This window comes from Macaca mulatta, chromosome 5, assembly GCF_049350105.2.
Source record: "Macaca mulatta isolate MMU2019108-1 chromosome 5, T2T-MMU8v2.0, whole genome shotgun sequence".
NCBI classification, from domain to species: Eukaryota; Metazoa; Chordata; class Mammalia; order Primates; family Cercopithecidae; genus Macaca; species Macaca mulatta.
The window spans coordinates 50,694,901-50,719,639 of NC_133410.1; the positions used below are offsets into that span (position 1 = coordinate 50,694,901).

At 39.6% G+C, this 24,739-nt stretch overlaps 1 protein-coding gene across 2 annotated transcripts in view; it reads right to left on the reverse strand.

The window, feature by feature from the left end:
• Nucleotides 1-4,383: 4,383 nt before the first annotated feature.
• The window catches only part of COPS4 (COP9 signalosome subunit 4), a 39,854-nt gene continuing 19,498 nt past the window's right edge, over nucleotides 4,384-24,739 (reverse strand). Inside the window, 6 exon segments of one of the 2 annotated variants that reach the window (NM_001105280.1) lie at nucleotides 4,384-4,905; nucleotides 11,728-11,812; nucleotides 13,976-14,091; nucleotides 17,585-17,755; nucleotides 22,859-23,009; nucleotides 23,182-23,335. In NM_001105280.1, the coding sequence (NP_001098750.1) occupies nucleotides 4,772-4,905; nucleotides 11,728-11,812; nucleotides 13,976-14,091; nucleotides 17,585-17,755; nucleotides 22,859-23,009; nucleotides 23,182-23,335 (811 nt within the window). In that variant the 3' untranslated portion in view covers nucleotides 4,384-4,771. 2 annotated transcript variants of the gene reach the window in all.

Sequence of the window (24,739 nt, forward strand, 5' to 3'; positions counted from 1 at the left end):
GATTCTTCATGCCTTTTTGCTCCCCTTAAAATGTCTTTTTCACTAGTTAATTCCAAGGGTCAGTCTCATAATTTTGTTTTTATACTTTGGTTTCTTTTTTTTCTTTTCTTTCTTTTTTTTTTTTTTTTAAACAGAGTTGGGGTCTATTTTTTTTTTTTTTTTTTTTTGAGATGGGGTCTCGCTTTGTCACCCAGGCTGGAATGCAGTGGCGCGATCTCGGCTTACTGCAATCACCGCCTCCTGGGTAAAAGCGATTCTCCTGCCTCAGTCTCCCGAGTAACTGGGATTACAGGTGCCCACCACCACGCCCAGCTAATTTTTGTAGTTTTAGGAGAGACGGGGTTTCACCATCTTGGCCAGGCTGTTCTCAAACTCCTGACCTCGTGATCCACCCGCCTCGGCCTCCCAAAGTGCTGGGATTACTGGCATAAGCCACCGTGTCCAGTCTAGAGTTGGGGGTCTTTCTATGTTGCCCAGGCTGGCCTTGAACTCCAGGCCTCTAGCAAGCCTCCCATCTCAGCCTCCCAAGGTGCTGGAACTACAGGTGTGAGCCGCTGCACCAGGCCTCATACTTTGGTTTCTGAGCAGGAGATTTTGTTCCACAGTAACCCAGCTCTCTTTCATCTAAGAACTTTAGATGAGAGAAAGAAAAAAATAGACTACAGATAACTATTCCAAGGCAGTTATGGTACATTTAGCCAACACTTTTGCTTCTTCTCATGCTACCTGTTAGTATTAATGCTGGCAAAGCAAGATTTTATGCAAAACAACATACCAAGCCTTGCTTTTCCACTGTATTCCTGAGGGGGTTATTTATTGTGTTGTTGATTTTCTTTCCCTTTTGAATATGAGATATCAGAGTAAGAAAATGTCAATGATCAAATTCAATGACACAATTTTGGTTAAATATTGATGGATAAAGGTGTAAAATGATTTTTTTCACATTTCTTATCCCATTTGATCCATCAGCATCATTTTGCCCTGATGAAAATTTCACTTCCTAATTTCCCCTAGTTCTCCTCCTACACTTCTGATTCCATTTCTTTTTCCTTGGTGGGGGGGGAGGGAAGTAAGGGGCAAAACTATTTATCTTATATATTTATTGTGAAATCTCAGTGAGACAAAATGTCAAAGCACCTGGAACTTAGTAGGCACTCAACAAATTCAAGCACTCTGCCCCTTCCTCCACTTACTCTACAGATGCAGGTGCTTTGCAGGGTTCTAGCTTGGGTCCACTCCTTTCACATCTCATGTTCTTAGATAGTATCATCTACTCCCATGGTTACAACTACCTCTTAGGACCCCAAAGTCTGTACTTCCAGTTTCTCCCTTACTATTGATCTTCAGAATGTCTCTCTTGCTAGCTGTGAAAACGAGTCCATCTGGATGTCCCCTAGACCTTGTCTACCCAACAGGTCCAATGATATCACTTAGTTTTTCAAGGTGAGAAATCCAGGTACCAATGACCCCTGAATTGCCTCATCGCACCTTTCTCCTTTTCCCCGATATCCAATTTCACCCACTCTGTCACCAATACTCCACTTGAAAGCCCCAAGGGGTGATCTATTTTGTTTGCTGCTGTATTTCCAGTGTCTACAACAATGCCTGACACTTAGTAGGTACCTACTCAATCGTTTATTGAATGAATTAATCTCTCCTCTCCTCTTTGCTGGCATAAATGTAGTCCAAACCTTATTATCTCTTTGGCAAATCACGTTCATACCCTTTAAACTAAACTTCCTGCCTCTAGAAACTCCAGCTTCTCTTGCCTTCTCTCCAGTCCATCCTATACACCGTGTACCATGAGTTAAATTGTGAATTTTTTTTTTTTTTTGAGATGTAGTTGCACTCTTGTTGCCCAGGCTGGAGTGCAATGGCACCATCTTGGCTCACAGCAACCTACACCTACCGGGTTCAAGTGATTCTCCTGCCTCAGCCTCCCGAGTAGCTGGGATTACAGGCACGCACCACCACCCCGGATAATTTTGTATTTTCAGTAGAGACAGGGTTTCTCCATGTTGGTCAGGCTGGTCTTTTTTTTTTTTTTTTTTTTCCAGACAGAGTCTCGCTCTGTCCCCCTGGCTGGAATGCAGTGGCGCGATCTCGGCTCACTGCAAGCTCCGCCTCCCGGGTTCCTGCCATTCTCCTGCCTCAGCCTCCCAAGTAGCTGGGACTACAGGCACCTGCCACCGCGCCCGGCTAATTTTTTGTATTTTTAGTAAAGACGGGGTTTCACCGTGGTCTCGATCTCCTGACCTTGTGATCCGCCCGCCTCGGCCTCCCAAAGTGCTGGGATTACAGGCGTGAGCCACCGCGCCCGGCCGGTCAGGCTGGTCTTGAACTCCCGATCTCAGGTGATCCACCCGCCTCGGCCTCCCAAAGAGCTGGGATTACAGGCGTGAGCCACTGCGCACAGCCAAATTGTGAATTTTCTTAAAAAAACAGACCCCAGTATTTTCCTTGGTTCTTCACAGTGTAGCCAGCCTCATTTTACCTCTTTAGCCCACTCTCCTGCCAATTCTTCATTCATAAAATTCCCAATCTTCCCTGCCTTCGAGATACATATTTTTTAAAAATTTCAAATTCCGGCCGGGCGCGGTGGCTCAAGCCTGTAATCCCAGCACTTTGGGAGGCCGAGACGGGCGGATCACGAGGTCAGGAGATCGAGACCATCCTGGCTAACACAGTGAAACCCCGTCTCTACTAAAAAATACAAAAAAAAAAAAAAAAAAAAAAAAAACTAGCCGGGTGACGTGGCGGGCGCCTGTAGTCCCAGCTACTCGGGAGGCTGAGGCAGGAGAATGGCGTGAACCCAGAAGGCGGAGTTTGCAGTGAGCTGAGATCCGGCCACTGCATTCCAGCCTGGGCAACAGAGCGAGACTCCGTCTCAAAAAAAAATAAAAATAAAAATAAAAATTTCAAATTCCAATTGTTCATTGCTGGTATATAGGAAAGCAATTGACTTTTGTACATTAACCTTCTATCCTGTGATCTTGCCGTGATTGTTTATTAGTTTCAGGAGACTTTTTGTATGTGTTTCTATATTGACAATCATGTTGACTGTGAACAAAGACAGTTTTATTCCTCCTTCCCAATCTGTTTAAAGCTGCATTTCCTTATCTGGTCTTAATAGCTAGGATTCTGGTATGATATTAAATAGGAACATGAGAGTAAACATCTTTGCCTTGCTCCTGACCTAGGGTGAAAGCATATAGTCTCTCATCATTAAGTATGATGCAGGTTTTTTGTAGATCTTCTGTATCTGATTGATGAAGTTCCCCTCTATTTCTCGTATACTGAACATTTTTTGTTTTTGAACTTTTTTTTTTCTTCAGATTATGTTTTTTTCTAACCTTTTAGCATGCTTTATAATTTTTCGGTTGAAAGACAGACATGAGGCATCAGGTAATAGGTAATTAGGCTTTTTTTTTTTTGAGACAGTCTTGCTCTGTGTCCACAGCTGGAGTGCAGTGGCACAATTTCGGCTCACTGCAACCTCTGCCTCCCAGGTTCAAGCAATTCTCCTGCCTTAGCCTCCCAAATAGCTGGGATTATAGGTGTGCACCACCACACTCAGCTAATTTTTCTGTTTTTAGTAGAGATGGGGTTTCGCCATGTTGTCCCGGCTGGTTTTGAACTCCTGGTGTCAGTGATCCGCTCGCCTCAGCCTCTCAAAGTGCTGGGATTACAGGCATGAGCCACCATGCCCAGCCGGTAACTAGGCTTTTAATATGAGGCTTTATATTAATTTGGATAGGAGCTGGGCTGTATTTGAGGTTTACTGTAGCTGTCATTGTTACCATTTTACTTTTTTGTATGTATTTATTTTTACCATTTAAGAAAATATCCAAATAGTTACCATTTTAGTGTTCCTACCAGTCACTGACCAGCAGCCTCTTCTCCCAGTAAGCTGACCTCAATTGTGAGTCTCTGTATTTGCCTGTCTCTCCAGGGTTTTGAGTGGTGGTTTGCCCTGTGACTTTAATTCTTCCATGGATCAAAGAAAAACCATTGATATTCCAATCTGTTCAGTTTTTTTATTTTGCTGTGAGGAGGGATGTGATGACTTCCAAGCTCTTTACATGTTGAAGCTGACACTAAAAGTCACCTACATACTTTTTCAAGTCCTTTCCCCATGTTTTTCTATAAAGCTCAGCTAAAATAACCCTCTGTGGAGCCTTCCCTGACTTCTCTCTCCTAAATGAAGAGCTACTCTCTGTGTGCTCTAGTAGTTGGAGCAAATACAAGGATTAAACTTACTGTCTCTTGGCTCTTTGACTCTTTGGACGCCTGGAGAACACGCATTATGACTCAACTTTGTATTTCTAGCATATGGCATAAATCAATGTCTGTTGAAGGAAAAGGGAACAAAATACTCTTCGCTAACTAAAAACAAAGTACTACTTTTATTTGGCTCATTTCTCCATTTATTGAATAACCACATTTGGAGAGGCATGAAGCACTTAAGTTTTACATGACTACAAAGTTATCACAAATCTCAAACTTTTTAGCCACAGATATTTCACCTCTGTTTAAAGAAAAAGCTTTCAAAACATCTGAGTTAGCTTAATACACAGAGAACCTGAAATATACGGGAACTACATATTTTTAAATGCTTGTACTTCCTGCTCTAATAATGTCTTCTTTAAACGGAATCCAGCATAAAAGGGATTGAAATGTATAAGGTCATGATGCAAATGCTTTGGAGATAGTGAAACTGATCTGCACAACATGGAAAAAGATGTCATGTGCACAGAAGTTCTGCAAGGATTCATTGAGCCATCTGGGCTTCCATGGCTTGTGCTGTCCATTCTGGTGCTGTTTGACTAATTTTCTCCAAAAGGTTATTCACTTGGAAACAAAGTGATTGGATCTGCTTGTCCCACGTTGGCAGGGCTTCTCGTGCTAAGGGGAAAAAAAATGTACAAAATTAAAATTATTCCTTTGTATTCACAGCAACTGTGAGTTAAAAGATACACACTTTTTACATGCCTATTCTTGGAGCAGGCATGTTCCTTTTAAATATCTAAAAAAAAGAAAAAATTATTAAAAAAAATAAAAACAATAAATACTTTTTTTTTTTTTTTGGAGATAGAGTCTTGCTCTGTCACTCAGGCTAGACTGCAGTGGCATGATCTCGGCTCACTGCAACCTCCGCCTCCTGGGTTCAAGCGATTCTCCTGCCTCAGCCTCCCAAGCAGCTGAGATTACAGGCACCTGCCACCACACCTGATTAATTTTTGCATTTTTAGTAGAGACAGGGTTTCACCATCTTGGCCAGGCTGGTCTCCAACTCCTGACCTCATGATCCACCCGCCTTGGCCTGCCAAAGTGCTGGGATTACAGGCATGAGCCACCACGTCCAGCCAATAGTTTTATTAGCTTTTAAAAGTCTAAAAATCAGGCCAGGCATGGTGGCTAACGCCTGTAATCCCAGCACTTCGGGAGCCCGAGGCAGGCAGATCACCTGAGGCCAGGAGTTTGAGACCAGCCTGGCCAACATGGCAAAACCCTGTCTCTACTAAAAATAGAAAAATTAAAGAATTTTAAAAAAAAGAAAAGTAAAAATACAAAAATTAGCCGGGCGTGGTGGCAGGCACCTGTAATCCCAGCTACTCAGGAGGCTGAGACAGGAGAATCGCTTGAACCCGGGAGGTAGAGGTTGCAGTGAGCCAAGATCGTACCACTGCACTCCAGCTTGGGCGACAAGAGTGAAACTCCATCTCAAAAAAAAAAACAAAAAAAAAAAAAACAAAAAAACCTCTAAAAAATCTTGGCTAATAAAACTAACCTATTTAAACACAGTTAAGAAAAGTGTTTTTTCTTTTTTTTAATTTCTAGCATTTCAAAAGTACCCAAATTACTGGCATAAAGTATAAAACAAAATAAAACAAAACAAATACATACATATGCATGTTATTACTACTACTAGTGAAACGAAATAAAACCGACTAAGCCATAACCTCAACCACAACAAAAGACTGAGGCTGTCTTTTCGTCACCAAGGCTTGCAGATTCATAAGACACTGCCACCTACTGGGGAAAGCAAGTCTATCTACACATTCAAATCCGTACTTGACTGGAGTTAGATAAATATCTTAATATTTAAACTCCTCAAAAAAAGTCACCTTGAATCCACCAGGGTTTTCTCTATACCAGCACTATATAGTTAGAAATAAAAAATTGAGAGGAATGTCCCATTCAAAACAGCACCAAAATTTATAAAAAAGGGCACAGATTTAGTGAAAAAGCAACCTAAAAAATCTTTTTTTTTTTTTTTTTTGAGACGGAGTCTCACTGTCACCTGGGCTGGAGTGCAGTGGTGCGATCTCACCTCACTGCAACCTCCGCCTCCCGGGTTCAAGGGATTCTCCTGCCTCAGCCTCCTGAGTAGCTGGGACTACAGGCATATGCCACTACGTCCAGCTAAGTTTTGTATTTTTAGTAGAGACGGGGTTTCACCATGTTGGTTGGCCAGGATGGTCTCAATCTCTTGACCTTGTGATCTGCCCACCTCAGCCTCCCAAAGTGCTGGGATTACAGGCGTGAGCCACCGCACCTGGCTGCAACCTATAAAATCTTAATAAAGGGCAAAAGATAACTTGAATAGACACAAATCACATTCCCTGGTGGAAATACACAGTAACATAAAAATATCAATCCTTCTCCTTTAATAAATAAATTTAAAGAAATCCCAAAAACAAACCCCCTTTTTTTCTATTTTGTTTTCTAACCAGGCCAAAATTATTAAAGTTAGCATAAAAAATTGGTGTTTGAGAATGGCCAAGATAATTCTGAAAATGAAAACCAGTGGTGGAATTGAGGTATATCCATCCAACGGAATGCTCTTTGGCTAAAAAAATGAATGAAGCACTGATTACCTGCCATGACATGGATGAACCCTAAAGATACCATGCTGAGTGAAATCAGCCAAAAGGTCACATGTCACATATTACATGATTCCATTTATATGAACTATCCAGGCTAGGTAAATCCAGAGACAGAAGATGGGTTTGGTGGTTGCCAGAAGCTGGGGGAAGGAAGGAACGGAGAGTAACTGCTTAAAGGGCAAGGGCTTCCTTTGGGAAGATGAAAATGTGAAACTAGACAGAGATAGAGGTTGTGCAACATTGAAAATGTACTAAAGGCCATTGAATTGTTTACTTTAAAATGGCTACTGTTCTATTATGTGGATTTCCTTCTTTTTTTCTTTTCTCCGGTAGAAATGGGGTCTTGCTACGTTGCCTAGGCTAGTCTTGAACTCCTGAGCTCAAGCAATTATTCCACCTCAACCTCCCAAAGCACTGGGGTCACAATCGTAGGCCACTGTGTCCAGCCCATGTGAATTTCAATTTAACAAAAAAAAGTAGTGGGAAGCAGGAGTTGCTTTACCAATACTAAAGTTTATTGTAAATTTGTTTATTACCATATTGTTGCAGATCAGTGGAACCAAATAGAGTACAGAAATAGACCCAAACATATATGTGGAACCTAATCAGATATGTCAAAGATCACAATTTAATCAGAAAGGATGTTTTATTTAATAAATGATACTTGGATAATTGGCTATTCACCTAGAAAAAAACTAGACCATAATCTAAAATTATCCACAAAAATGAACTGTAGATGGATTAAATTTCTAAATGTAAAACTATAATATTAGAAAACTTTAGGAAAATGCTAGTTTTATTCCAAGGTAGAAGAGACTTTCTTAATCAATACAGTAAATTAAAAAGCCATAAAATAAAACATTGACCTATTTGAGTGCAAAAAACTTTAAAAATGTGTTTATGTTATGCCTTGTCTTCCAGAAGAAAACCTGACATAATTCGGCCGGGTGCAGTGCAGTGGCTCATGCCTGTAATCCCAGCACTTTGGGAGGCTGAGATGGGTGGATCACCTGAGGTCAGGAGTTCAAGACCAGGCTGACCTACATAGAGAAACCCCATCTCTACTAAAAATACAAAATTAGCTGGGCATGGTGGTGCATGGGCGTGGTGGTGCGTGCCTGCAGTTCCAACTACTTGGGAGGCTGAGGCAAGAGAATCCTTGGACCCGGGAGGTGGAGGTTACAGTGAACCGAAACTGAGCCACTGTACTCCAGCCTGGGCAACAAGAGCGAAACTCTGTCTCAAAAAGAAAAAGAAAAAGAAAACCTGACAGAATGGAAAAAAATATTTGTGACACATATTACAGATAAAGTTAAAATTATCAGCCAGGCACAGTGGCTCACGCCTGTAATCCCGGCACTTTGGGAGGCCGAGGCGGGCGGATCACGAGGTCAGGAGATCAAGACCAGTATATCCTGGCCAACATGGTGAAACCCCGTCTCTACTAAAATACAAAAAATTAGCTGGGTATGGTGGCATGTGCCCATAGTCTCAGCTATTCAGGAGGCTGAGGCAGGGGAATCCTTTGAACCTGAGAGGCAGAGGTTGGAGTGAGCCGAGACTGCGCCACTGCACTCCAGTCTGGCAATGGAGCAAGACTCCATCTCAAAAAGAAAGGAAAAAAAAAAAAAGCCAGGCACAGTAGCTCATACCTATAATCCTAGCACTTTGGGAGGCTGAGGCAGGAGGATCACTTGAGGCCAGGAGCTCAAGACCAGCCTGGGCAATACCACAAGACCCCATCTCAAGAAGAAAAACAACTAGCCAGGTGCAGTGGTGCACACCTGTAGTCCTAGCTACTAGAGAGGCTGAAGCAGGAGGACAGCTTGAGCCCAGGAGTTTGAGGCAACAGTGAGCTATGATCATACCACTGCACCTCAGCCTGGGCAACAGAGCAAGACCTTATCTCTTTAAAAAAAAAAAAAAAAATCATTATAACAAAAGCTACAGCAAATTGATACTGGGAAGGCCAGAAGGAGAGTTGTGAGGGAAGGGAGGAAACAGACAAGTAACATTAACGCACAGAAGGGGAAATGCTATATTACTCATCATATGCTGTGTTTGTTTATTCAACACTTATTTCTCATTTACAATGTGCCAGACACTGGAACAGATGTTGGATGTACCATGGAAAATAAGGCAGACTTAATACTTATCACCAGGAAGCTTAGCTTGGAAACAGAAACAGACATTTAGACAAAGAGTTATACAACTGAAAATAACTAAGATTAATGCTAGGAAGAAATTCAGGCTGACATGAGAACATATAATTTAAAGCCATATCTAATCTGGAGAGCCAGGAAAATCATTACTGATTAAGGATATTCAAATTGAGACAGGGGACAAAGAGAAGATGGATGGAAAGGGGTGAATATTTCAGAATGTTTGATAGGGGGAAGAATTTGCAATGCTGAAAAAAATAAAAAGAAGACTTATGCAAGAGAAAGCTAGAAAGGACCAGGACCAGCTTTGGGGAGACTTTGTATAACTTTGTTCTACAAGCAATGGGGAAGACATTCATTAGGGCGTAAACAAAAGAATAACATGATTTAACCATTTGTTTATTTCTTTTTTATGTTTGCAATTTTTAAAAGAAAATAATCATTCCAGAGGTACTAGGGAACTGGTCTAGAAAGGAGCAATTGTAGATATGAGAAAGAAAGAGGTTATTTCTCAACACCTGAAGAGGTTATAATAGTAGGGTTCAGAACAGGTTGGTGATAGTAAGAAATGAAGAAAAGGACCCGGTTCAATGGCTCACACTTGTAGTCCCCAGCACGTCAGGGATTTAGGAGGTTGAGGCAGGAGGATGGTTTGAGCCCAAGGATAAGGAATATTGGAGAAAGCTAACAATGCAGTTTTGGGATGGCTGGTTGGTTAGTCGTGGGGGACACATAAGAAGGGAAGATAATAAATTCAGTTTTTGATATGTTCATGCTAAGATGCCGAAGCAATCAGGTAGAAACACCTTAGCAGTAAACCAGAACCATGGGGCTAGGACTTAGAAGATTCACCCCAGAAAGGTAAATGTAGGCATTGTCTACACAGAGACAGTAACTGAATCAAAGGAAATAGATGAGATTATCCATGGAAATTCAGTAGCATAAGCGGGGAACGGTCTAGGATTAAGTCCTAAGTAACTAGTATTTAAATTTAAAGGTACTACAGATTCTACAAAGATGACTATGAAGGATAGCTGGAGATATAAGAGGAAAAGTAGAATCGGATGGAAGAGATGACAAAAGTCAATGCTGTGGTGGTGGGGAGAAGGTTCAAAAAGTAGTGAGAGATGAACATTATTTGATATGTTGAAAAGTCAAGATGAGATTTGGAAGATATAAGGATTTTCATTAAAATGGGGGAGTCCTGAGGATGTGTAAATATTGATGGAAAGAAGCCAGTAGAAAAAAGGATAAAACCAGACAAAAGTAACTGCTAACCTCAGGTTCCTAAACCAGTGTTTTTTGGTGGGAGGGGAGAGGGAAAGGATCAGAGAAAAGGTCCAAAGCCCGAGTGGAAGAACCAGACAGGGTGACAGGAACCATTCACAGTAAAACACGAAGGAAGAAAAAGATTCACATCTACATCTAAAAGTGTTTCTACATCTGATAAAGAAGTTAAAATATCAAATTGAATCAGAGAAAAAATAAAAAAACTAAAAAAAGAAATCAAAATACTTCATACTAATGGCTTTTTTCCCCTTTGAAATAGGAAACAAGATTTTCTATTGAGAGTAAATGGGGAGAAAAGTCAGAAATTTAAGAAAAACCAAAACTGAAATAGCCATTGCAAAGTAGGAAAAGGAGTGGACTAGAGAAATGTACCATGAATCCTATGTAGTGCTGAGGACCTGTGACCTTGACTTTAGAGAAGTATCAGCCTGTCTGATGCCTGACTCTCCTCCAGCACAAAAAAGATTATGCTAACTGGAAGAAAACAGAAGAGTCAATGGACCAGAAACTCCAATAAGGTCAAGGAAGAACTGAACTGGGAGTAACGGAGACAGACCACAGACCACTAGAGAAACAAGAAAAAGGTTATGGCCAGAGTGAGATATTTCAAATAAAAATTCTACAAGTGGAACAGTTCTGGGTACAGTAAGGTCCAGGATATAAATGAGGTCGGAATAAGGAGCTGAGAAGGTATTAGACAATGAAAAAGTCAAGGGATCCACTTACCTGTCTGCCTCCATTAGTTTAATGAGTTGCTGAATAGGAAATGCAACTGTCATTTCCATATGCCTGATACATGCCTGCTATGTGGTCAATAAATATTTGATGCATAAATGAATGAACTGATACAACAATTTGAGTTTCAAATTTTTCCTTAACATAGAAAATCCTGCAGTAAGTACATTCATGAATATAATTTTTTTTTTTTTTTTTTTGAGACAGAGTCTCGCTTTGTCACCCAGGTTGGAGTGCAGTGCTGCAATTTTGGCTCATTGCAACCTCTGCCTCCTGGGTTCAAGTAATTCTCCTGCCTCAGCCTCCTGAGTAGCTGGGACTACAGGTGCCTGCCACCACACCTGGCTAATTTTTGTATTTTTAGTAGAGACAGGGTTTCACCGTGTTGGCCAGGCTGATCTCAAACTCCTGACCTCAAGTAATCCGCCTGTCTCGGCCTCCCAAAGTGCTGGGATTACAGGCATGAGCTACCATGCCCAGCCTCATGAATATAACTTCTTAAAAATTATTTTAAATTATTTCTTTGGGAAATAAGCTCATTCCAGTAATAAGATTCTGAGTCAAAGGAAACTGTCCAGCATGTTTTAATCATAAATATAACAACAGTTCACTGCTATTTCATTATGACAGAAATACACAAAACCTCTTACTTTCAAAATGAACTATTCCATCAATCTGGTCAATAAATCCATTCATACGTCCTTCTGTTATCATTTGAGATGCTATCTTTTCCGCCTATTGGGGAAAAAAAAAAAACTCTCTGAAACTTTATCATATCTTTTAGTTATTCACATATGATAAGAGAACTGAAAGCTTCTGGTTTAACTACCATCACTAAACTTTACATATATGTTAATCTGTCACCAGAAGAGTAAATCCTGTAAATCTGGCTATTTCCCAGTTCTTGCTGTGCATAAGCCATTATTTTAAGTTAACTGGGATCTGTTTTTCTTGTGAGATTTTGGACAAGAATATAACTTTACCATTTTTTCTTCTGCTCAAAAGCAAACTATCAATTTTTCTTCTTACTGGGATCCACATCTCAAAAAAACCCAAACAAACTAGTTTTTCTTATTTTATTTCAATTTCCACAGTATTTGCTACCCCAGAAACTCTTTAAAAATTGAAAGGTAGATGGTGAAATTCCAATATAAATTGAAAGGGTTTAAAAGACAATTAAAAGAAAGCAAAAAGTCTGCTACCTAACTCCTGAAGACATACTTAATGTTTACTGTGCATAAGCAAACTGGATTGTGACCTGGTCATTTATTAATTTTGACCATCTTCACAATCAATCAGTCCTGAATAGACTATGACTAGCATTTATTGTTAAAAATATATTCACCTCCAATAGTCTCAGCAAGAGATCATACCTTAAAGCCTCAAGAAGAAAGTCTCTTTTAATGGTAACTTAAACCTTGACTCCCAAATTGTTCTTCCTTTATTGTGTATTGAATGTATACAAGTAAAGGAATTGTTAGAAAATTCTAATTAAAAGTTCATTGTCAGGCCAGGCACAATGGCTCATGCCTGTAATCCCAGCACTTTGGGAGGCCGAGGTAGGAGGATCACTTGGGACCAGGAGTTCAAGACTAGCCTGGGCAACGCAGCAAGACCCTGTTTCTTTAAAAAAAAAAAAAAAAAAAAAAAAAAGGCTGGGCGTGGTGACTCACACTTGTAATCTCAGCACTTTGGGAGGCTGAGGCTGGTGGATCACAACATCAGAAATCTGAGATCAGCCTGGCCAACACAGTGAAACCCCATCTCTACTAAAAATACAAAAATTAGCTAGGCGTGGTGGTGTAATCTCAGCTACTCAGGAGGCTTAGGTAAGAGAATTGCCTGAACCTGGGAGGCAGAGGTTGCAGTGAACCGAGATTGCACCACTACACTCCAGCCTGGGCAACAGAGCTAGAGTCCGTCTTGGGGGAAAACAAACAAACAAAAACATTAGCCAGGCGTGGTGATGCATAATTGTAGTACCAGCTACTTGGGAGTCTGAGGCAGGAAGATTGCTTGAACCCACGAGTCTGAAGCAGCAGTAAGCTATGATCGTGCCACTGCACTCCAGCCTGGGTGACAGAGCAAGAGCCTGTCTCTAAAAATAAACAAAAAAAAAAACCAAATAAACAGACAAAAAATTTCACTGCCAGAGAAAAAGGGATGTGACCCATAACTGCATGACTTTAAAGTTTACAAATTAGCTAAAAGTAAGGTTGATTGCTTAATTTTATTTAAAATCAAGAGAATATTTTGTAAATGATACCTGCAATACTCTCTAAATGTCATTGGTACTTTGTCAGAATTTATATATAGTCAACCAAAACCTAAAACAAACAATAAAATTACATTCCCTAGTAAGTCAGTCAACTTCTTAAGTTAAATCCAAGCATAGAAGCTACAACAGAATAGCCTGGAGCATTACCATATCATTCTCTCAAAAAGATGAAATATTTAAACTTTGAGTCAATCTAGGGCACAAAAAAGTAAGGCATGTATCAAAATCTTAGTCAGAAGTCAAAAACCACTATAAAGTAGATTTAAACAGACACCAAACAAAGACATTCTCAGAAAATGGGTGTCATAACCTGAAACTCCTGAAAGATTTCTATTCTAGGTCATTTGATCACAAAACACAATTTAAAACACCAAAAACACTAAGAGAATTCCACTAAACATACTAGGCCTATTTTAACTTCTAAAGAATTTATTTACATTTACTTGTGGCTTTTAGGTGTAATTCTGTTGTTGTTTCCAACATTTATCTTGTTGGAAGATAACAAATGTTGTTTCCAACATGTATTTTCTTGTTGTTTCCAACATTTATTTTATTTTCTCATTATTTTAATAGTTTCACCTCTTAACTGTTTTTAAAATGTATTGGAATCAAGAAGATACCTTAGCTGCAGGGATCTCTAAAAGAGCTCCAAGTTCTTCAAAGGTAATATTATTATATAATTTGCTTGCAGACAACAAATTGTGTTCAATAACAGCTCTGTCCAAGATGCTGGAACCTTAAACATAAATAAGACAGTTACAAGTTTGAAACCAGTTTTATACTCTAAAAAGATGCATCATTTTTTCTGAAAATTTCCAGGCATGTAATAACTCTGATCAAATTTAATTTCTCCGATCAAAATTTTAAAAGTAGCCAATATATGATGTAGTTTCATTAATGTACAATTAAATAAAAATAACACTTAGCAAATGAATGATTGGCAAGTAATTATTAAGTAAATAGATCTAACGCTTTGGATTTGGAATCTTGCTTCTTTAGGCTATCAAATTCATTAACTTTTTTTTTGGAGACAGAATTTCATTCTGTTGCCCAGACTGGAGTGCAGTGGCACAATCTCTGCTCACTGCAACCTCTGTCTCCCAGGTTCAAGCAATTCTCATGCCTAAATCTCCTGAGTAGCTAGGACTACAGGTGTGCACCACCACACCTGGCTAATTTTTTGTATTTTTAGTAGGGACGAGGTTTCATCATGTTGGCCAGGCAGGTCTCACCTGGCCTCAAGTGATGCTCCCACCTGGGCCTCCCAATGTGCTGTGATTACAGGCATTAGCTATGGCGCCTGGCCCATTAGCTTTTCTTTCTACAAGCATAAACTTTTACTAGCAAGCAGCAGCACAACAATCATGCAACCTGTTCTGCAAGCTTCATAAAGTGATCTCTATTCTTGTGGGCACTCCATGAGCATCAAACCAAGGCAAATGTGAGAAATATCCAGATCCAGACCCAGGACCAGGCTGAGAGATCAGGCATAGAATCCTCTTTTCAGTGAGGTCATACAGTATCTGATAATGTTCCGGACCCAAGGTCCTACTTTGAATGTTATTAGACCACTGGGCTCACCCCATGCTTACATATTTCTGCTGAACATTTAACTACTGTAATGAGTGCAGGGGACAAAATATACTTGGAGACTTCAAGGGAAGTATTCTGAGAACCCCTGTTTCTTACAGTGCCTCACCTTCTCCTTTTCCAGAATTCCACCCGCGATCTGCTAGTATTTCACTTAACTCCTATCTCCCAGTTTACCGTGCTGGTTCCTCCTCCTTTTTCTTCTCTCAAATATTAGAGGGCTTAATTTTGCACCTTCTTCTCTTTTTATCCTACCATCAAAATGCTGATAATGATCAGACACATATCTGTAATCTAAATCTCCCTTTTGAATTCAGACTTATACAGCCAACTACCTAAATATCCAATCCATTAATTTTATAAATATCTCAAATTTAATACGTCCAAAAAAGCAGGCAGGTGCAGTGGCTTACCCCTATAATCCCAGCACTTTGGGAAGCCAAGACGGGAGGACTACTTGAGCCCAGGAGTTCAAGATCAGCCTGGGCAACATGGAGACACCATGTCTCTACAAAAAAATTTAAAAATTAGCAAGGTGTGGAGGCACATGCCTAAGCTTCTGGGGAGGTGGAGGTAGGTGGAAGGATCATTTGAGCCCAAGAGGTTGAGGCTGCAGTGAGCTATGGCATCATGCCAGCCCCAGCCTGGGCAAAAGAGTGATACCCTGTCTCAAAAAGTAAAAAAAAGGCCGGGCGCGGTGGCTCAAGCCTGTAATCCCAGCACTTTGGGAGGCCGAGATGGGCGGATCACGAGGTCAGGAGATTGAGACCATCCTGGCTAACACGGTGAAACCCCGTCTCTACTAAAAAATACAAAAAATAGCCGGGCGAGGTGGCAGCGCCTGTAGTCCCAGCTACTCGGGAGGCTGAGGCTGGAGATATGGCGTGAACCCGGGAGGCGGAGCTTGCAGTGAGCTGAGATCCAGCCACTGCACTCCAGCCTGGGCTACAGAGCGAGACTCCGTCTCAAAAAAAAAAAAAAAAAAAGTAAAAAAAAAAAAAAAAAGGACTGCTTAGCCAGGCACAGTGGCTGATGTCTGTAATCCCAGTGCTTTGGAAGGCTGAGGTGGGAGAACTGTTTGAGGCCAGGAGTTCAAGACTAGCCTGGGCAACATAGTGAGACCCTAACTCTACAAAAAATTAAAACATTAACCGGGCATGGTGGTGTGCACCTGCAGTCCCAGTTACTTTGTTCTAGGCTGCAGTGAGCCATGATTGCCCCAGTGCACTCTAACCTGGACAACAGAGCACAACTATAACTAACAAAAGAAAAACTTCTCAGTCTGTTCTTCTCCCAGTCTATCCCATGTCAAAAAGTAGTACAGCAGGCAGAGGGGAGGCAAGAATAAGGAGTTATTGTTCAATAGGTACAGAGTTTTAGTTTGGGAAAATGTAAAAGTTCTGGAGATGGATGTCGGTGATAGTTGCACAATGTGAAAGTACTTAATGCCACAGAACTCCACATGTTAAAATGGTGATTTTTATGTTATATATATTTTATCACAATTTTTTTTAACAAGGTCATACACTGTCACTGAAACTGGAGTGCCATGGGGCAATCACAGCTCACTGTAACCTTGACCTCCTGGGCTCAACCAATCCTCCCACCTCAGCCTCCCAAGTAGCTAGAACCACAGGCATGTACCACCATCCCTAGCTGTTTTTCTTTACATTTTGTAGAGATAAGGCCTCACTATGTTGCACAGGTTGGTCTGAAACTCCCAGGCTCAAGTGATCCTCCCGCCTTAGCCTCCCAAAGTGCTGGGATTACAGGCATGAGCCACCATGCCCAGCCATAATATATATATTTTTAAGCAGTACAGCAGTATACCCAGTTAAAAGGACTGTATCGCTGGGCACTGTGGCTCACGCCTGTAATCTCATCACTTTGGGAGGCTGAGGCAGGCGAATCACCTGAGGTCGGGAGTTCGAGATCAGCCTGAGCAACATGGAGAAACTCCATCTCTACTAAAATTACAAAATTAGCCGGGTGTGGTGGCGCATGCCTGTAATCCCAGCTACTTGGGAGGCTGAGGTAGGAGAATCACTAGAACCCGGGAGGCAGAGGTTGTGGTAAACCGAGATTGCACCATTGCACTCCAGCCTGGGCAACAAGAGTAAAACTCTCTCTCAAAAAAAATAAAAAATAGGCCAGGCGTGGTGGCTCACGCCTGTAATCCCAGCATTTTGGGAGGCCAAGGTGGGTGGATCATGAGGTCAGGAGATTGAGACCATCCTGGCTAACATGGTGAAACCCCGTCTCTACTAAAAATATAAAAAAATTAGCCGGGCATGGTGGCAGGTGCCTGTAGTCCCAGCTACTCAGGAGGCTGAGGCAGGAGAACGGTATGAATCCAGGAGGCGGAGCTTACAGTGAGCCAAGATTACGTCACCTGGCCACTGCACTACTCTAGCCTGGGAGACAGAGCAAGACTCCATCTCAAAAGAAAATTTTAAAAAAAAATTTTTTTTAATTTAAAAAATAAAAATAAAAAAATAAAAATAATTCCTCTTTTTTTATGAGGAAGTGTTATATAGAATTATTATTAAAAGACAGCAAGATGCTTCTAATTTAACATGATGTTCACTAGTCTGTACCTAAACATTGACTACCATATACACATAAGCCATGATCATTACCATCAGCTGTAGTTGCTTTTTGGTGAGGCATCAGCATGGCGGCAAATTCTTGAAGCTGATTTCCTCTGATGATCCTATCTAGGTACATTTTCTCTAGGATCCCATAGGCAGCAAGTTGCTGGCACCTTTCATCCTTAAAAAGAGTAGCTAGCATCCGAGAACGCTGCTGTCCTAAGAGAAATAAATGAGCATCAAATTTCACAATGTTATTTTCACAATGTTTCTTTAGGAAAAAAAAAATCTATCTTATGACCCCATTTTTGTCTACTAAATATACAGCCAGTACTCATTATTCATGGTAATCATGGTCTGCAGTCACTGACGACACTGAATTATCAAGTACTAAACTGCTGCTCCTATGGGAATAAAGGTTAGGTTCCTGTGAGCATCTGGTCACAACATCTTCATCAACGAATTAATCTGTAACCTTGTTTTATGTGTGTTTCTGTTTAGAGACATCCTATTTAATATATATATTGTTGATTCATTAACATTGAACTCACGGCCAACACTATAAATCACACCTAAATGAAGCTATATAACACACGAATTTTCTCCATAGGGCACTTAAGACCACCCCCCAGAGAGCACTATGGCTGCGTGCCATTGTAAACAGCAAAATCACTGAAAACAGAACAAAAGTGTGAAAAACATGATCTGAAACAGACCATGAGAAGGATATTTGTGTACGGTATAAAAGTAAAAAAACAAGCAGGGAATCTACATGTTCAACCTCAGGTGGAAACATGCCAGGACATTCAAATGTTTTGCCACCCTGCACATATCTGCAAATGACAGTGGAAGTGCTGCAAGTATTGACTTTGGGGTTATGAATAAATTTTAGCAAGGAGGATAATTCAGAAACATGGAATCCACAGATAAAGAAGAGCAACTATATAGTCATACATGAAGAATTTCAGGCCAAAATGTTACAAGCGGTTGGAAGAACAGGTGATTTCTATTTTCCTTTTCTTATTTGTACTTCTACAATAAACATTCATTATTTCATTAATAAAAAATTTATGAAAGATGAAAAAATATTTATCTGATAGGGAGACTTAATATTCATAATTTCAATTTATATTTTCAAGGAACTTTAGTGACAACTGATAACATTAAAAAAATCAAACTCACGAAAATGATCCTATCAACAACCTTTTTCTTTTTAAATATATTTCTAGTTCTTTATACCAAAACAGCCTAACCACAATGACACCCAGAAGCAATGAGCATATCTAATGTCCAAATCTTGGTAGCCCATTAAAAAGAACTAGGGATCCTTGAAAAATAGCTGATTTCAAGTCTGAGGCAGGCAAAATACAAGATAAATCCAAGTCACCTTTTTCTGCTAATTCGCAGGGAAGTATTCAAAGGTTAATGGGGCCATGTCAAAAAGACATAACTGGCCAGGCACAGTGGCTCATGCCTATAATCCCAGCACTTTGAGAGACCAAGATGGAGGGATTGCTTGAGGCCAGACTACCCTGGCCAACATAGCAAGACCTCATCTCCATTAAAAAAAAAACAAAAAAGGCATAACCTAGTCATGTTTGAGGAACAATTTGAACATCAAAAAGAGTAACAATTGTTAATTGTCATACGCTGAATAAATAAAAAGGTGTGTCAAATATACAAGAATGTTCATAGCAGTACTATTCCTAGCAGCCAATAAGAAATTAGGATAAATGAATTGTGGTATAGTCATACAATGGAATACTATATAACAAGGAAAATGAAGAAAGTACAAATACACATAGCCATGGATAAACTTCATAAAATTGAGCAAAAGAAGAATGAATACACTATATGATTTCATTTATATAAAAAAAAATAAGACGGCTAATATATACTAGTGATTATTCTTGTAGGGTTAGGAGTTGGGGCTAGTGACTTGAAGAAAGCATAAAGAAGGCGGAGTGTTGGTAACATCTTGTTTCTTGTTCTGGATGCATGTTACATGGAGGTGTTCAGCTTGTGAAAATTCATCAAGCTGTATACTTTTCATATGTGTACTTTTCCTGTGTGCATATCATACTAACAGAAAATAAGCAGGAAAAAAGTACAAAGTAAAAAGTTCAAAATAAAAGTTAAAAAAGGAAGAAAAAAGTTCATGCAGAAGAATAGAATGAGCAAATCACCATTTTGTAACATACAATGTAATGAATGACCCAAGCAAGGATTATTACTATTATTATTATTTTTTATTTTTCGAGACGGAATTTCGCTCTTGTTGCCCTGGCTGGAGTGCAATGCCGCGATCTCGGCTCACTGCAACCTCCGCCTCCCGGGTTGAAGTGATCCTCCTGCCTCAGCCTCCCGAGTAGCTGGGATTACAGGCATGTACCACCACACCCAGCTAATTTTGTATTTTTAGTAGAAACGAGGTTTCTCCATGTTGGTCAGGCTGGTCTCAAACTCACAACCTCAGGTGATCTGCCCACCTCGGCCTCCCAAAGTGCTGGGATTAGAGGCGTGAGCCACCACCCCCGGCCCCAAGCAGGGATTCTTAATGGATGCTAACTTATTATGTAAAAGGAAGTAGAAAACAGAATTTTTAATGTCATAGAATGCAAAAAGCTTATTGATATGGTTTCAGATTCCACACTGCAACTAACCTGTAAGAAACTATACCATCTGTCAAGTATAGTATCAAAGAATATCCACAATTACCTGAAAATGAGATTAAAATGTGCTTGTCTTTTCCAGCTACACATCTGTGTGAGGCTGAATTTTCTTCATATACTTTAACTAAAATAACCTATTCAAACGGAGTGAACGAGGAAGTGCCTATAAGAATTGAGCTGTTTCGGTCAAGTGCGGTGGCTCACACCTGTACTCCCAGCACTTTGGGAGTCCAAGGCGGGTGGATCACAAGGTCAGGAGATCGAGACCATCCTGGCTAATATGGTGAAACCCGGTCTCTACTAAAAAATACAAAAAATTAGCCAGGTGCGGTGGTGGGCAGCTGTAGTCCCAGCTACTCGGGAGGCTGAGGCAGGAGAATGGCATGAACCTGGGAGGCTGAGCTTGCAGTGAGCCAAGATTGCACCACTGCACTCCAGCCTGGGCAACAGAGCCAGACTCCGGAAAAAAAAAAATTTTTAATGCAAAACAATTCCATTCCCAGTAACATTTTTTGCTTAGAAAAATATAATTGTTTTTCATAAAAGTATGTCATTTATGTTTACATGTAAAGGGTCTATTATTGCTACTTTAAAATAAATTAATAAATTATCTTAAATTACTCATTTAATTTCTAATAATCAGTAGATAGAATCTACATAAACAGGAGCTTTTGGGTTCTCAATACTTTTTCAGAGTGTAAAGGGGTCCTGACACCAAGAAATTTGAGAACCTAAAGTACTGAAAGAAAACATTGAGGGATTTAAAATGACATATAATTTCAGAGTAGGGAAGACTTTTCTAAGCAAGTCAACAAAACTTAGAAGCCATTAAAGAAAGATTAATAAATGTAATTAAGTAAACATTAAAAGGTTCTGCATGGGAAAAATGTCATAAACAAAACCAAAAAGATGACAAGTTAGGAAAAATTTTAATTTTCCTTTATATCTAAAGAGCTTTCACAAGTCACCAAGAAAGGACAAACAACTCAAAAAATGGCCAATCAACATAAATGTATAATTCACTCAATAAAGAAATACAGATTTTTCAACAATGTTTTTAAACATACAAAAAATGCTCAAGAGCTTTTGTAAATACAAATTAAAACTAAAGTGAGATATGGTTTTTCATCTACCGGATCAGAAAAGATAAAAGAATGTGGTAATATCTGTGTAAGAAATCAGGTGCTCATGAATATTTTTGTTTGGAGTGTAATAGTACAGGGCAATGTGTAACGTCTATCAAAAATTCAAAAGTATGTACCTTTGAATCCAGAAAGTTAACCTATACATATACTCATACATGTGCATAATCACTATAGTGTTGTGATTGACTAAATGAATTATGATAAAGCCAGACAACAGAAAATCAAAAAGAATGAGTTATATGTACTGACATGTAAAGATCACAATGATGTATACAGTTACAATAAAAAGGCAAGTTGCAAAAGTGTGTATATGCTACCATTTGTATTGAAAGAAATGTAAGAAACCAGTAAAAGTTCTTTAGAAAAAGAAGTAGTACCATGTTCATGTACTGCTTTTTCAGTAACAAAAAATAAAATAAATAAGATTACTAGTCTATAAAGAATAAAATGAGATGGGTGTGGTGGCTCACACCTGTAATCTCAGCACTTTGGGAAGCCAAGGCAGGTGGATCACATGAGCCCAGGAGCTCAAGACCAGACTGGGCAACATGGAGAAACCCCATCTCTAGAAAAATACAAAAAATTTAGCCAGGCATGGTGGTGTGCACCTGTAGTCCCAGCTACTTGGGAGGCTGAGGTGGGAGGATCACTTGAGCCCAGGAGGTTGAGGCTGCAGTGAGTAGTGATTGCGCCACTGCACTCCAGCCTGGGTGATAGAGTGATTTAAGAAAAGCTATGGTTTAGAATTAGCATTTCCTCTTAACACTCATTCTACTTCATAAGTGATTTACATGCTATAATTCAGTAAAAAGAACAAACAATATTTGTTACATGTATTGAAGAAAAGGATAAATGTCAGGTCTAAAACTGAGACTTGAAGGTTAAAAAAAAATCAAAAGCAGTGTATTAATTATCATTTCATCAATCTACAGATTTTAATTTTTGTTTCACTCTGCACAATTCTCACTTAAGTTGATATCCACTTCTTTAGTGAAATTTTAGAACTTTACATTATCTCTTTTAACTATTCTTTTTTTTTTTTTTTTTAGTGCAGGGGCGCAATCTCAGCTCACTGCAAGCTCCACCTCCTGGATTCACACCATTCTCCTGCCTCAGTCTCCTGAGTAGCTGGGACTACAGGCGCCCGCCACCATGCCCGGCTAATTTTTTGTATTTTTAGTAGAGACGGGGTTTCACTGTGTTAGCCAGGCTGGTCTCAATCTCCTGACCTCGTGATCCGTTACAGGTGTGAGCCACCGCACCCAGCCCTCTTTTAACTATTCTTAACACATATGCATAATAGACTGATATGAGCATATTAAATTATTTTAACAAATCATTTTATTTCTGTTTTTGTTTAAACACTTAAACTACATTTACCATAATTGTATTACAAAGACATCCCTTTGAAGAATAGTTCCTTGCTAAATTTTCCAACAGTAACCAACCTAAAGTTATTAAGCAAAGATAACTGTTCATTTAAGTATAAATTATTACATGTTTACCTGCTGATGCTAAGATCGTACAGTGCAAAGCATGTTTTAAGGCCTCTAGTCTTTCACTTTCGTGGACTATTGTCTTGTAAGAGAGTTCATTGTACCTTTGTGCAGCTTCAATGAATTTTCTTCTATAATCAAGAACACGTGCATAGCATACCTACAGAAGGAAAATGTTTCAATTAGGCGACAAATTAAAAAGCGAGAGTTGAAAAAAAAAAAACAGAGAAACAATTTCTAATATTTCAGAGCATCTATCAGATGTTCTGGAATATCTTAGTATGTCACAATTCTCCAATACAAAATTAATTCCAAATCAACTTATCTGTTACCTTATAATGTATCTGTAATTGTTCATTGGTTGATTCATTCTGAAGCAACGATGCTCTATTTATGTAAGCCTCCGCCTGGACTGGATCATCATCCTCCAGATATAGCCTAGCAATCTTCAAGTAAGTCTCCAGTTTATAATCTACATTGTACTGTCTAGGATGTAACAGAAAAACACATAATGACTCAATATTTTGTCAAGAAAATTTTAGGAATAATAGAAGATATGTTGTTTTTTCCTTATATATATTCTAGTACCGTAAGGGAATCAAACTTTTTACTGCATTACACAAAAACTAAAAAGTTTTATTGAATTTTTATTATCATTAATCACATTATATCTTAGCTGCTTTTAATCCTCAATCTCACAAGCTAAAAGCTAAAGAACAACTGCTCAGTTTAGGGGTATATCATATATGACTAGTGGGACAACCTTCCTAGAAAATAATTGGGAAATATGCTCTCCAACCATCCTTTGAATCCTTTAAAATGCATATACCCTTAACCCACCATACATTTACCTTTAGAAAATAAATCCTAAGGCCAGGTGTGGCGGTTCATGCCTGTATTTCCAACACATTGGGAGGCCTAGGTGGGGGGATCACCTGACGTCAGGAGTTCGAGACCACCCTGACCAACATGGTAAAAACACAAAATATTAGCCGGGCATGGTTGGCACACACTTGTAATCCCAGCTACTCGGGAGGCTGAGACAGGAGAATTGCTTGAACTCAGGAGGCAGAGGCTGCAGTGAGCCAAGATCGTGACATTGCACTCCGGCCTGGGTGACAGAGTGAGACTTAGTCCCCAAAAAAAAAAAAAAAAAAGAAATCCTAAAAAGATAGCCAGATAGCCAGGGATGTGCATACATATGCATATAAAAGGATATTAATTTGTAAAATTATTTATAAATATCTATGCTAGGAAAAAAAATGGAAATCACCCATTATGATATTATTGGTGATCAAGTTGTGGTGCATAAAAATGGCAGAATACAAGGCTGGGCATGGTGGCCCACCTATAATCCCAGCACTTTGGGAGCCCGAGGCAGGCAGATCACGAGGTCAGGAGTTCAAGACAAGCCTGACCAACATGGTGAAACCCCATCTCTACTAAAACACAAAAATTAGCTGGGCATGGTGGCACACATCTGCAGTCCCAGCTACTCGGGAGGCTGAGGCAGGAGAATAGCTTGAACCCGGGAGGCAGAGGTTGCAGTGAGCCGAGATCATGCCATTGCACTCCAGCCTGGGCAACAGAGCGAGACTCCATCTCAAAAAAAAGAAAGGTAGAATACTGTATAATTATAATCTAGTCACTGTGTATTTTTCCTAAGTGAAAAAACTGGATAAAACAGTATGTAAAACACTATTAAAATGTATTTCGATACACATATATCAAAATAGTAATAGCAATTATCTGTGGGTAGTAAGATTATAGGTGGTTTTCATTTTCTTCTTCATCTCAGTGGTCACATTTTATGCCAGGAATGTATAACTAAAGACCTCACATAATTCAAAACTCACATGAAACAAGATTAATCCTAACAGAAAAATTAAT